This window comes from Colobus angolensis, unplaced genomic scaffold (assembly GCF_000951035.1).
Source record: "Colobus angolensis palliatus isolate OR3802 unplaced genomic scaffold, Cang.pa_1.0 Scaffold352, whole genome shotgun sequence".
Classification (NCBI taxonomy): domain Eukaryota; kingdom Metazoa; phylum Chordata; class Mammalia; order Primates; family Cercopithecidae; genus Colobus; species Colobus angolensis.
In genome coordinates this window covers 1,545,720-1,560,502 of record NW_012116844.1, presented here as the reverse complement: position 1 = coordinate 1,560,502, position 14,783 = coordinate 1,545,720, and the positions used below count along the sequence as shown (strand labels likewise).

Here is a 14,783-nt window from a genome sequence, read left to right as displayed (position 1 = left end):
GATTTCCTTTTGTTCTTTGTCCATGTTTCCCTTTAGCACTGACGATATTTAATATAGTGAGTATTTTATTTTATTTTATTTTATTTTATTTTTTTGAGGTAGAGTCTCACTCTGTTGCCCAGGCTGAAGTGCAGTGGCATGATCTTGGCTCACTGTAATCTCCACCCCCTGGGTTCAAGCAATTCTCCTGCTTCAGCCTCCCTAATAGCTGGGATTACAGGTGTGCACTACCACGCCTGGCTAATTTTTGTATTTTTAGTAGAGATGAAGTTTCACCATGTTGGCCAGGCTGGTCTTGAACTCCTGGCCTCAAGTGATCCACCTGCCTTGGCCTCCCAAAGTACTAGGATCACATGTGTGAGCCACCATACCTGGCCCAATATAGTCGTTTTAAAGTCTGTCTAGTAAGTACATTGTATGAGCTTCCTCAGGAATGGTTTCTCTCAATTTATTTTGCTCCTTTGATTTGTCCATACTTACTTCTTTTTATTATGCCCTGTAATTTTTTTTCTATTGAAAGTTGTTCATTTGGATATTAAAAGGGGTGATGCTAGAGATTATCTTTTCTCCTTTTGCCAAGTATTGCTCTTTTTGATGGCTGAAAGCTATAGTCAGACATTTGTTTAGGTTAGCAAATCATTTTTACAAAAACTTTATTCTGTGTGTTACCACTGAAGTCTGTTACTCAGAGCTCATATTCAGTTACTGTTTTTATAGAGATTTCTTTCAATGTCAGCATTTCTTTTTAAATTAAAAGAACTCCCCCCGCACACCAAACACCTTTCACAGTATTTGCAGGTTAGTTCTACCCTAAGAGTCTCCCTTCAGCACTTAGCTAGGCTTGCATTGAGCCCAGAAATAAGGCTGAGTTGAAAGTTTAATGTCTTGTTAATCACAAGTATTAACAGCACTATATACCAAGCTGAAGAAGGAATCTCAGAGCTTGAAGACTAGCTCCCTGAAACACCTCATACAAAAATAAAAAGACAAGAATAAAAAAGAATGAACAAAAACTTTGGGAAATAAGGGGTTATGGTAAGAGACCAAATTATGACTCATAAAGAGAGATGAAGAAAATTTAGAACTATGCTACTACAAATGCCACTTTTCCTAAATCCTCCCAATTAATGCCTTCTACTTTATTTGCTAAATATTTTATACTTCCGTGCATAAGTCTTTGTAAACTATCAGCTTTTTATTCCACTGATATTATTTCTATGTCTTCCACTTTTTAAAAAATAATTCTCTTATTTTAAACTTCTTTCTACTTTTAGTTTTCAGATTTTATCATCTTCTTTTTCTACCTCCTTGCTATGAACTTATAATCCTAACTTTTTAGTTTTCTTTATTTTCTATCATATGCAACCTTTAAATTTCCTTATAAAAACCTATTTAAGGACCTCTTGTAAGTGCTTATGTGTAGTGTTTTAATATTAATTCAGTCTCAAATATATCTTAGTGTCCATTATCTTTTCTTCAGCTTATAAATAGGATTTTAAATTTTGCAGAAGAATTTTTATCTTTTTTATTATTTAATTCTGTTTTACTGCATCATAGAAAATGTGATTTGTGGAAATAATTTTTTGGTATTCATTGAAACTTAATGTGTGGCCTAGTATGTAGTCAATTTTTGCATGTGTACTCCATTTATTGAGTGAAGTGTTCTATAAGTGTCTGTTCAATATGTCTAATACAGAAGGATCTACATCCTTCATAAACTAGTTTTTTCAGCAATATTTGATAGAGATGGAAACAGTGTAGAGATGTTCAATTTTTGTAGATCCATAAATTCTGCACAGTTCTTCATACATTTTGAAAATTTCTTTTCTTTTTTCTTTTTTTTGTTTTGTTTTGTTTTGTTTTGTTTTTTGAGAGTCTTGCTCTATCTCCCAGGCTGGAGTGCAGTGGCGCAATCCCGGCTCACTGCAACCTCTGCCTCCCAGGTTCAAGCCTCTTGCCTCAGCCTCGTGAGTAACTGGGACCACAGGCACATGCCACCAAGCCCAGCTAAATTTTGTACTTTTGGTAGAGATGGGGCTTTGCCATGTGGGCCAGGATGGTCACGAACTCCTGACCTCGGTTGATCCACCCTCCTTTGCCTCCCAAAGTGCTGGGATTACAGGCATGAGTCACGGCACCCAGCACATGCCTGTAGTTCCAGCTACTCGGAAGGGTGAGGCAGGAGGATCACTTGAACCTGGGTGGCGGAGGTTGCAGTGAGCTAAGATTGCGCCACTGCACTCCAGCCTGGTGACACAGCGAGACTTCGTCTCAAAAAAAAAAACTTTGGCTCATCAAAAGAAACGAGATCACGTCCTTTGTAGGGACATGGATGAAGCTGGACGCCACTATCCTCACCAAACTAACACAGGAACAGAAAACCAAACACCGCATATTCCCACTTATAAGTGAGAGCTTAACAATGAGAACACATGGACACAGGGAGGGGAACAACACACACTGGGGCCTGTCAGAGGGCCATGGGGTCGGGGGAGAGCATTGGAAAAAGAGCTAATGCATGCCAGGCTTAATACCTGAGTGATGGGTTGATAGGTTCAGCAAACCACCATAACACAAATTTACCTATGTAACAAACCTGCACATCCTGCACAGGTACCCTGGAACTTAAAAAATAAAATAAAATAAAATTTCTTTTGTAATTTTTGTATTTTTATCAGAATACCTTCATTTTTATTCTGTAAAATACACACAATATAAAATTTATTATTTTAACCATTTTATATGTATGATTAATTGTATTAACCACAATCACTTTGTTGTGCAACCATCACCACCATCTATCTTCAGAAAGTCTTCACCTTTCTAAACTAAAACTCTACTCATTAAGCACTACCTCCCTATTAGCCTCTATTGCCAGGCCTTGGGAACCTTTGATCTACTTTCTGTCTACTTATTCTAGGTACCTCATATAAGTGGTACAAGAAGATACAATATTTATCTTTTGTATTTGCCTTATTTCCTTATTACCATAATATTTCAAGGTTCATTCACTTTGTAGCATGTTTCAGAACATGATTCATTTTTAAACTGAGATAATATTTCATTGTATGTATATACCATATTTTGTTTCTGCATTCATTTGCTGATGGACATTGGGTTGTTTACAACTTTTGGCTAATGTGACTAATGCTGTTACAAACACTGGTGCACAAGTACCTGTTTTCAATTCTTTTGGGTCTACACCTTGAAGTAAATAGATCATATGAGAACTCCATGTTGAACTTTTTGATAAACAACCAAACTGTTTTCCACAGCAGTGACACTGTTTTACATTCCCATGAACAATTTACAAAAATTCCTATTTATCTACATCCTTGCCAACACTCCTTATTTTCTGTTTCTATAATGAGAGTCATCCTAATGGCTATGAAGTGATATCTTATTGTGATTTTCATTTGCATTTCTCTAATGGCTAATGATACTAAGTATCTTTTTTTAGGGCAAATTAGCAATTTGTGTATCTCCTCTGGAAAAATGTCTATTCAAATCACTTGCCCATTTTTAAATGAAGTTGAGTTTTTTGTTAATTAATAAAACTTCCTTGTGTATTCTAGACATTAAGCCCTTATCAGATATGTAATTTGCAAATATTTTCTCCCACTCTCTGGGCTGTGCTTTCACTCTCTGATACTGTCTTTTGATGACAAAGTTTTTAATTTTGATGAAGTCCAACTTATCTATTTTTTTCTTTTGTTGTCTGTGCTTTGGGAGTCATACCCCAAAAATAATTGCTAACTTCAACGTCATGAAGTTTTTCTCTCAGAGATTTTATGGTTTTAGGTCTTATATGTAGGTATTTGGTCCATTTTAATTTCCGTATATAATGTAAGGTAAGGATTCAACTTCATTCTTTTGACGTGAATATCTGGTTTGTGGAAAAGACTGTCTTTTCGTGGAAGCACCGTTTTTGGAAAAGACTGCCTTTTTCCCAGGAAATACGTACCATTGGTCTGTATGTCTGCTTTATGCCAGTGTATCACTCTTTTGATTGCCGTAGCTTTATAGTAAGTCTTGAAATCAGGAAGTGTGAGACTTCCAAATTTATTATACTTTTTCATAATTGTTTTGGATATGTGTGGTCCCTTGTATTTCTATGATTTTTAAGATAGGGTTTTCTATTTTGCAACAATAACCTCATAAGTGTTATGGGAATTTGATAAGAACTGCAGATTGCATTGAAGGTGTAGATCACTTTAGGTAACACTTTCATCTCAATAATATTGTCTTCTGGGCAGGCATGGTGGCTCATGCCTGTAATCCCAGCACTTTGGGAGGCTGAGGCAGGCAAATCACTTGAGGTCAGGAGTTTGAGACCAGTCTGGACAACATAGTGAAACCCCATTTCTACTAAACATACGAAAATTAGCTGAGCGTGGTGGCATGTGCCTATAATCCCAGCTACTAGGGAGACTAAGTCAGTTGAATTGCTTGAACCTGGGAGGCGGAGTTTGCAGTGAGCCAGGATTGCGCCACTGCACAGCCTGGGCGACAGAGCGAGACTCAATCTCAAAAAAAAAAAAAAAAAAGTTGTCTTCTAATCCATGAACATGAGATATCTTTCCATTTATTTATATCTTCTTAATTGTTTTTAGCATTATATGGTAGTTTTCAGTATACAAGTCTTTTGCCTTTTGCCTTCTTGGTTAAATTTATTCCTAAATATTTTGTTCTTTGGATGCCATCGTAAATGGAACTGTTTTCTTAATTCTTTTTAGATAGCTCACTACCAGTGCATAGATATGTAACCAATTTTTGTGTGTTCATTTTGTATCCTGCAACTTTGCTAAATTTGTTTATTAGATCTAACAGTTGTTTTGTGGAATCATTAGGGTTTTCTTCATATAAAATAATGTCACCTCTTGGCAGATAATTTTATTTCTTCCTTTCCAGTTTGGATGTTATCTATCTATCATCTACCTATCTTCTATTCTAACTGGTCCAGATAGATTTTGAATACTATTTTGACTAGAAGTTATCTAAACAGGTGTCCTTGTATTGCTCCTGATCTTAAGGAAAACATTTTCAATCTTTCACCATTGAATATTATGTTAGCTATGGATTTTTTGTATTTGGCTTTTCATCATGATGTGGAAAGGCTCTATTCCTAGCTTGTTTACTGTTTTTACATGAAAGTCTATTGAATTTGGTCAAATGCTTTCTCTGCATCAACTGAGAGGATCCAGTGGGGTTTTTTGTTGTTAATTCTGCTAACATGGTATATCACACTAATTGACTTTTGTCTATTGAATTATCCTTGCATTTGAGAAGTAAAACTCATAAATTCACATTGTATAATTTTTTTATATGCTGCTAAATTTTATTTGCTAATATTTTGTTGAGGATTTTGCATCATTATTCATAAGGGATATTGGTCTGTCATGTGCTTTCTTACAGCATTTCTAACTTTAATACCAGGATAATGCTGTCCTCATAGAATGAGTTAGGCAGTATTCCCTCCTCTTCAGTTTTCTGAAAGAATTTGAGGATTAGTTTTCATTCTTCTTCAAATATTTGGTAATATTCACCCATAATGTCGTCTGGTCCTGGATTTTTCTTTGTTGGAAAATTTTAATTAGGATTCAGTATTCATCTTAATTAGGGGTCTATTTAGATATTTCTTCATAAGTCAGTTCTGGTAGATTGTGTATTTCTATCAATTTGTTCATTTCCTCTAGGTTATCCAGTTTTTCATGTACAGTTGTTCACAGTGTTATCTTACAATGCATTTTATTCTTTTAAAATTGGTTGTAATGTTCCCACTTTCTGTTTTGATTTTTAACAATTTGAGTATTATTTTTCCATAGTCAATCTAGCTAAAGTTTTGTCATTTTTGTTCATCTAAAGTGCATCTTTTGTTAGCAGCATAGAGTTGATCATTTAAAAAAAAATCCATTCTGCAAATTTCTGCCTTTTGAATGAAGAGTTTTGTCAATTTACATTTAAAATAATTACTGATAAGGAAAGACATTTCTGCCATTTTGATACTTATTTTTTGTATGTTATACTTTTTGCCCTTCATTTCCTCTAATTCCATCTTTTTTGTGTTTAGTTGACTTTTTGTAGGGACATGTTTTGATTCCTTTCTCTTTTCTTCATGCATGCACCATAGATATTTTCTTTGTGATTACCAAGCAAATAATATATAATGTCTTAAAGTTATAACAATTTAATTTGAATTGATACCAACTCAACTTCAATCCATCCAAAAAGTATACTCTTATGCAGCACCCTCTAACTTATCCTTGTTATTAACATCACAAATCATGTCTTTACATATTGTGTGTCCATAACATAAATTTGTAATTAATTTTACGTATTTGTCTTTTGAGTATTATAAATACAAAAAGTAGAGTTACAAGCCAAAATTAAAATAATGATGGCTTTTATATTTGCCAATGGCCTTATCTTTGCCAGAGATCTTTATTTCCTCATGTGGTTGAAGTTACTCTATAGCATTCTTTCATTTTAACCTGAAGAATTCCCTTTAGAAGGTTTTTTGTCTGTTTGATTTTTTGACAGTGTCTTGCTCTGTCACCAGGCTGGAGTGCAGTGGCGTGATCTCGGCTCACTGAAACCTCCTCCTGCTAGGTTCAAGTGATCCCCCTGCCTCAGTCTCCCGAGTAGCTGGGAATATAGGCGTGTGTCACCACGCCCAGCTAATTTTTTATATTTTAGTAGAGATGGTGTTTCACCATTTTGGCCAGGATGGTCTTGATCTCCTGACCTCGTGATCCACCTGCCTCAGCCTCCCAGAGTGCTTGGATTACAGGGGTGAACCACCGTGCCCAGCCTAGAAGTTTTAATAGGGCAGGTCTACTAGTAATGCCATGATTGCCAGGAGATTTTCATATTGGCTTTTGCTGGAGCACTCCTTTGACAGTTCCACAAAACTTTCTTACCATTTTGAAGATAGACTTTTCTTAATTAGGTATTCTCTTGGATGCTATAAATCTGTGACTATTTTCTGGAGCTCTGACAAAGTTGGTTCTGATAGATTATTCTAATTTTTTTCAATGTTTCTGTCAGGGAATGAGAGTTTGGATGTTTTCAGTTTGCCATTTTGCTCATGTTTGCCTGCTGCCTTTAAGGAGTGATTTGAAAGCTACCAGAGAACACTTTGGTTATATCTTATTAGAAAATAGTCACTTAACCACACTACCACTAGCTTTCACACATATTCTAGCTTCTTCCCCATTCTGACGATCTTTTTCACCATTTGACATTGCCAGTTGAATAATAAGCACATCACAAGGCAGCCATATTGTCTATATGGTACTAGTTCCATTTGTCTTTCCATCTTGTGATACAAAAGATGGTATAAGAAATGACAACTATGTCCTCAAGGAGCTGTTCATATAGCATCTAGTTTATGTTATGAAAATTCACAGTAGTGGAAAGCCTCTATGTATTTTGCTTCATGAGTAGGTAAAGGGAAATATATGAAACATCACAAAATTAATGTTGTCTAGTGGAGTAAAAACACGTAATTTAAATATACACTTAATTGACATGAGTAGAATGAACTTATTAAGTTGAGAAAGACTACTCCTTCTTTGAATTTCCTATTTTTAACAGAACTATACAGTTGAAATATTTTAATTCTTAGATTGTGTTCTACTGTATCCAAACATAAATCTGTACTTACCGACCACTTTGTTTAAATCCAATCGAATTATTAGGTCGCTAATTGATGGGTACACTGCTGGAAGATTTTCTGCTGTATTTGGAAGTTCTGAGGCTGCTTCATTTGTAACTGTAAGAATAACAGATTGACAAAGTTATTGATTTAAAAAACTAACATTTTGTGAAACACCTAGGAATGAATGTAACCAAGAAGGTGAAAGATCTCTACAAGGAGAACTGCCAAAACACTGCTGAAAGAAATCAGAAATGGCACAAATAAATGAAAAAACAGTCCCTGATCATGGATTGAGAGAATCAATGTCATTAAATGGCCATACTGCCCAAAGCAATTTAATGGTTCAATGGAGTCCTATCAAACTACCAATGTCATTTTTAACAGAATTAGGAGAAGCTATTCTAAAATTCATGTGAAGAAAAAAAAGAAGCCTAATAGCCAAAGCAATCCTAAGCAAAAAGAACAAAGCTGAAGGCATCATACTACCTGACTTGAAACTATTTTACAGGGCTACAGTAACCAAAACAGCATTGTACTGGCACGAAAACAGACACATAGACCAACAGAACAGAGTAGAGAACCCAGAAATAAAGCCACATACCTACAATCATCTGATCTTTGAGAAACCCAGAAAAAATAAGCAATAAGGACTCCCTACTCAATAAATGATGCTGGGATAGCTGGCAAGCCATATGCAGAAGAATAAAATTGGATCCCTGCTTTTTACCATATACAAAATTTGATCAAGAAGGATTAAAGATTTAAATGTAAGACTTCAAACTATAACAATCCTAGAAGAAAACCTAGTAAATACCCTTCTCAATATCAGCCTTGGCAAAGAATGTATGGCTATGTCTTCAAAAGCAATTGCAACAAAAACAGAAATTGACAAATGGGATCTAGTTAAACTAAAAATCTTTTGCACAGCCAAAGGAACTATCAACAGAGCAGACAACCTACAGAATAAAAGAAAAATATTAATGAACTATGCATCTAACAAAGGTCTAGAATCTATAAGGAACTTAAACCAACAAGCAAAAAACAAATAACTCCATTATAAAGTGGGGCAAAGGACATAAACAGAAACGCCTCAAAAGAAGACATACGAGTGGCCAAGAAACATATGAAAAAATGCTCCACACCACTAATCATCAGCGAAATGCGATTTAAAACCACAATGAGATGCCATCTCACACCAGTCAGAATGACTATTTTTATTATTTTGAGACGGAGTCTCACTCTGTCACCCAGGCCGGAGTGCAGTGGCACGATCTTGGCTCACTGCAACCTCCACCTCCAGGTTCAAGTGATTCTCCTATCTCAGCCTCTGGAGTAGCTGGGATTACAGGCACACGCCACCATACCTGTCTAATTTGTGTGTGTGTGTGTGTGTGTGTGTGTGTGTGTTTCGTAGAGACAGGGTTTCACCATGTTGGCCTGGCTGGTTTTGAACTCCTGACCTCAAGTGATCCACCCACCTTGGCCTCCCAAAGTGCTGGGATTACAGGTATGAGCCACCACACCTGGCCCCAAATGGCTATTATTAAAAAATAAAAAATAAAAACAGATGGCAAGTCTGTGGAGAAAAGGGGACACGTACACACTGTTGGTGGGAATGTAAACTAGTCTAAACACTTGGAGAGCAGTTTGGAAATTTCTCAAAGAACCAATAGTTGAAAATACCATTTGACTCAGCAATCCATTCCTGGCTATATACCCAAAGGAAAATAAATTGTTCTACCAAATGGACACATGCATCCATGTGTTCACCACAGTGCCATTCATAATAGCAAAGACACAGAATCAACAGTAGGTGCTCATCAATGGTGAACTGGATATAGAAAATGTGGTACATATATACCGTGGAATAATATATAACCATACAAAAGAACAAAATCATGTCTCCAGCTGCAACATGGATGCAGCTGGAGGCCATTATCCTGAGGGAGCTAATGTAGAAACAGAAAACCAAATACTGCATCTCTTCCCTTATATGTGGGAGATAAACATTGGGTACACATGGACACAAAGATGGGAACCATAGACACTGTGGAATACTAAAAGGGGGAGGAAGTAGGGGTAAAATGATCTCTTGGGTATTATGCTATCTGGGTGACACGTTCAGTCATACCCCAGTCTTCAGCAACACACAATATGCTTTTGTAACAAATCTGCATGTGTACCAGCTGCTTCTAAGATAGAAGCTGAAAAAGTAAAAAAAAGCACATACAGTAAAAAACAACAAAAACCCTAACATTTTGTTTGAGGCAGAAGTATAGTACATAGTACTAATTAGAGATATTTACCTCCCAATCATCTAATCATCTAACCTTATTTACTTTGCAATTTAACATGCTAATTATTCAATTGAATACAAATATGTTAAATAATTTCAAATTCAAACAAAATAGCTACTATATGCCATCTTTTATACTAAGTACTTTTCACTTGATCTTAGCCAAAAGGCCGAGAAGCGATATACTAAGTACTTTGGAAGTATTATCTCATTTAATCATTATAATAATTAAAGAAAATAAGTATTTTATCTCCATTTAACAGATGAGGGAAATATAACTTATTGATATTATGCATATTGTGGAAGTCCACATAGTTATTAAATATAAAAGCCTGGAATGAATTGATTCTTTTAGTTTCTGAAATCTGTTCTCCAACTAATAAACTCAAATGTCTACTGAGACTGAGTATGTAATATGAGTGTAATGAGCCTGGTGATGACAGGGATGGCACAAAGAGCAAGGTGAAATGGAGCGTACCTGTTTTATTTAAAAAAAAAAAACCATTATTCTTACCACTACAAATGCATGACAGATATTCTCAGGTGTTCTAAATTCCCCAAAGAAACTAGAAATCTAGATATTTACAATAATTTTCAAAATTTCAAAATATTTGCAGATGGTTTAAGACTTCTATATTCATGTTTGAAGGACAAATCTTCAGCTAGTACTACAAGAAAATTATCTGTCTTTAGAAAAGGATTAATTCTAATATATGGGTGCAATTTAAGGGCCAATCACTGGTATATTTCCTTGGAAAATATGATCATTTACCCACCAATGTATCTCTCTCTGATCTAGGACAATGGAAAAGCAATTTTGGATTACATAGTATATATGTTTATTCCTCACCAAATCACTTTGGAGATCTAGAGCATTATGGTTTTTTTCTAAAAACAGATAGTTACTATTAGGTATTTAAACTGTGTTCTTAGTAATCTCCAAAGTACTCAAAGTCAGAAAGTCATACAGTAATCTTGCAAAATCTCTGCTTATTTTCTATTTTTAAATCCTTAAGAATTGACAGAATAAAGCTCCCCTTTGCCCTCATTTTTCCTATAAAACCCCCAGAAACAAAAGAAAAAAAGTAAGAAAATTTCCATAGCCCCCGATACTAAAAGTACTGTCATGAAATCTGGCACAAGGCTTTGGAGAATACTAAGAGATAATAGTCATGCTGCCTTGAACCTATAACAGTACACAGGTTTTCCTCCAAAGTGTCATCACTGAAAGGCATGCCTAATATGCCTTTATAGTGGTGATCATATTTAGGGTGCTAAGAAAGAAGAGCTGAAGAAGAAACCACACTGATGGACCATTTCTATTGCTTGAAACAGAGATTTCTAATAGAAGTTAGGGATGCTGACAGTAAAAACGGCTAAAAATAGAGGGAGGAAGATAGTGCCAAACTGCAACAGACAAAAGACACATATGTGAGTTGCAATAGCTTCTTTAACAACAACAAAAAAAGATTTAATAATACGACACCAAGCCTGGACAGAATCTACCAATTTTCCCACAAAATCTCACCCTCCATCAATCTACCACACATATACATTCCACTAACCACTTTACTATTTAGAAGGTCCCATTCAAAAATTAATAATAATCCAACCAGTGTGAGAAACAAGCACAGAAACTGCAACAATCACAAAGAAACCTAAAAGATAAATAACCAGGAAAATCACAGAGTGGTGTAAGCAAGATGGCAGAATAGAAGATCTCCCAGCATCGCTTCCCCTAGAAAAAAAATACAACTAGAAATTATTCAAAGACAAGAATACCACCCTGAATTCACCAAAATTCAAGGGAGAAGTGGAGAAACTTCCAGGACATACAGAATCAAGAAAACCTGATACTGGTAAGATGAATAATCACTTTAAAGGGTGTAACCCCCTCCTGCAAGCAGGGCTAACACCACTCACAGAATTTCCCTAGACACATGGTTCCCAGGGTGGGAGGAGGAAATAGGAGGTGAAGGTTCAATCTCCCAGCTGGTTATAGAATCTTCACAGGAAGCTCACTCCAGTCCTGTCTCATGGAACATTTAAATTGGGAGGACTGAACCACCTGGGATGAACTGTGGTCAAAAAGGGAAGGTTCTAATTGCATTGACTGGCATGTGAATTTTTGTAGGTGTTCTGTGCTCCAATCAGTGAAAATATCACATTGAGTAAAGTGGATGGCCCACAGTCCTGAAGAAGGCACAATACACAGGAAGGACCAAATTCCTGGATGGATTTCCCACAAAGTCCACATATTCATGTGAAGCCTTCTCCTGACCTGGAAACATCTACATGTTTGGCATTTAAGTTCTGGTGCTCACTTAAAAATACAAACTATTCCTATTAATAGTTTTTGTAACTGAAGAACAATGCCAGGGCAGCAACATAGTTCTGGAGCAGTGTTGAAGTTACAGGGCTCACTATAAGTCTTCCACAGACTGGAAAACAACAGGGCAGTGATTTATTTCCAGTGCACCATTTAATTTCCAGTTCTCACTATAAGTCTTCCCCAGACTGAGAAGCAAGAGCAGACCAGTGATTAAATTCTAATATTAAGCAGTAAAGGCCTAACACTGTCAAAAACACCTGCAAAAGCTCAGTGTGCAGACATCAACATAAAAATGCAAGACTTGTAAAAACTCAGGAAAATATGACACCACCAAAAAAGGGCAAAAAACCTTCAGTAATGGATTCAGAAAAACTGAAGATCTATAAAATGATTGACAAATAATTCAGAATAATCTTATTTTAAAAGTTAAAGGAATTACAAAAAAATACAGATAGAAAACTAAATGAAACTTGGAAAACAATTCAGGAACAAAATTAGAAATTTAACCAAGAAATAGAAACAATTTTTTAAGACCAAAGAGAAACTCTCAAAATAAAGAGTATGTAAATTGAACTAAAAAATTCAAAGAAAGCGCCCCTACAGTCATGGCTGCCGCCGTTGCTACTGCCAGTGCCGGGGAACCCCAGTCCCCGGAAGAATTGCTCCTGAAAGGCGACGCGGAGAAGCCTGAGGAGGAGCTGGAGGAGGATGACGATGAGGAGCTAGATGAGACCCTGTCGGAGAGACTATGGGGCCTGACGGAGATGTTTCCGGAGAGGGTCCGGTCCGCGGCCGGAGCCACTTTTGATCTTTCCTTCTTTGTAGCTCAAAAAATGTACAGGTTTTCCAGGGCAGCCTTGTGGATTGGGACCACTTCCTTTATGATCCTGGTTCTTTCCATTGTCTTTGAGACTGAGAAGTTGTAAATGGAGCAACAGCAGCAACTGCAGCAGCGGCAGATACCTCTAGGGCCTAATACAGCGCTCTCAGGAGGAATGCCAGGGGCTCTACCCTCACTTCCTGGAAAGATCTAGGTTGTTACTGCTGTTTGAGCTGTCTCGGGGGGATAAGTTTGAAATTCAAGTGTTTGAAATGCTGATTATTTGGATTTTTTTTTTTAACTTTGGCACATTGATCTATTGAAACCTGGTGGGGAGAATTCTCCCCACATTTTCTCATGAAAAGACTCAACTTGCAACTGTGCCCTCCACATTATCCTTACTTCTGTCTTCACTCTGATACCAGAGTGCAGCCATGCAGATTCCTGCTCTGGCCACCCCACTCCTTTCACCAAATTGCTCCTAACTGGAAGATATCACTTTCCCCTTGTGGGCAGGAATGGATGCCAGTGGGAGGGATGTGCCCCTGACCATTAATGACTGCCTTTTATATTTTTAATTTTTTTTTTTTTAAAGAATGGAGCTGTTGGGGAGGGACATGCACGCAATGTGAAAGACAAAATGCATTACACTTGTAGTGTAAAGTGGCCACTATGAATCCCTATGTATGAGAGGAGGGAGGCTGGCTGCAGCTTCAGCCACAGAATGGGTACTGGAAGACAGATCAGGAATTCATTTCCCCTGCACAGTTTGGTTGTTAGACCTGTGTGTGTGTGTTTAAAAAAACAGAAGTCAGTGCTCACTTTTTGTATTTAAATATTAAAAATGATTCCAACTGAAAACAAAAATTTAAAGAAAGCTTAACGGCAGACTTAAACAGGAAAAAAAATCAGTGAACTCAAAGATAAAACATATGAAATTATACAATTAGAGGAGCAAAAAGAAAAGTGAATAAAAAACAATGAAGAAGCCCTATCAGAACTATGAGACAACATCAAATAAGCTAACCTCAGCATAATAGGAGTTGCTAAATGACAGAAGAGAGAAAAAGGCCTAGCAATCATATTTAAGGAAATAATGACTGAAATTATCCCAAACATGGAGACAGAAAACAGCATCCCGGTATAGGAAGCTCAGGTCACCAGTCAAATTCAAGCCAAAATGTCATCATCAAGCCACGTCATAATTCAATTTACAAGTTAAGGACAGAATATTAAAAGTAGCAAGAGAAAAGAAACATATCAAAATTAATGAAGTCTTAATACAACTTTCAGTTGATTTCTCAGCAGAAACCCTGGAGATCAGGAGAAGATGGGATAATGAGATCGACACTGTGAACTTTTTTTTCAAGAAGTGATGCTGAACCTGAACAGGAAAACCAAAGGAATCTATGGATCCTTTGAAGGAAACAAAAGGCTGCAGCCTACACTGTGAGTCAGGTGAAGGGCTCCAAGTCCCTAAGAGGTGGGAAGTTTGCATCTGGCATACACACCCTGACCAGGGATCCTCAAAGTCCACATCACCAGGGAAGGCCCTAATCTCACCCAGTGCAGGAACTGACTTGGGGATGGTAATGGAATATAAAAGTAGGAGCAGCAGTGGGAAGATCCTTGCATGCACTCCCAGATTCCAGTGCAGACCAAGGGCAGCCATTCC

General features: G+C 36.8%; 1 protein-coding gene and 1 pseudogene across 1 annotated transcript in view; one reads left to right on the top strand and one right to left on the bottom strand.

The window, feature by feature from the left end:
* The window catches only part of LOC105519575 (uncharacterized protein C10orf68-like), a 213,228-nt gene that overhangs the window by 96,694 nt on the left and 101,751 nt on the right, over positions 1-14,783 (bottom strand). Inside the window, exon 8 of the mRNA XM_011952950.1 lies at positions 7,667-7,774. Within this exon, the coding sequence (XP_011808340.1) occupies positions 7,667-7,774 (108 nt within the window). The remainder of the gene's footprint in view (positions 1-7,666; positions 7,775-14,783) is intronic.
* On the top strand, positions 12,894-13,322 carry LOC105519574 (annotated as a pseudogene).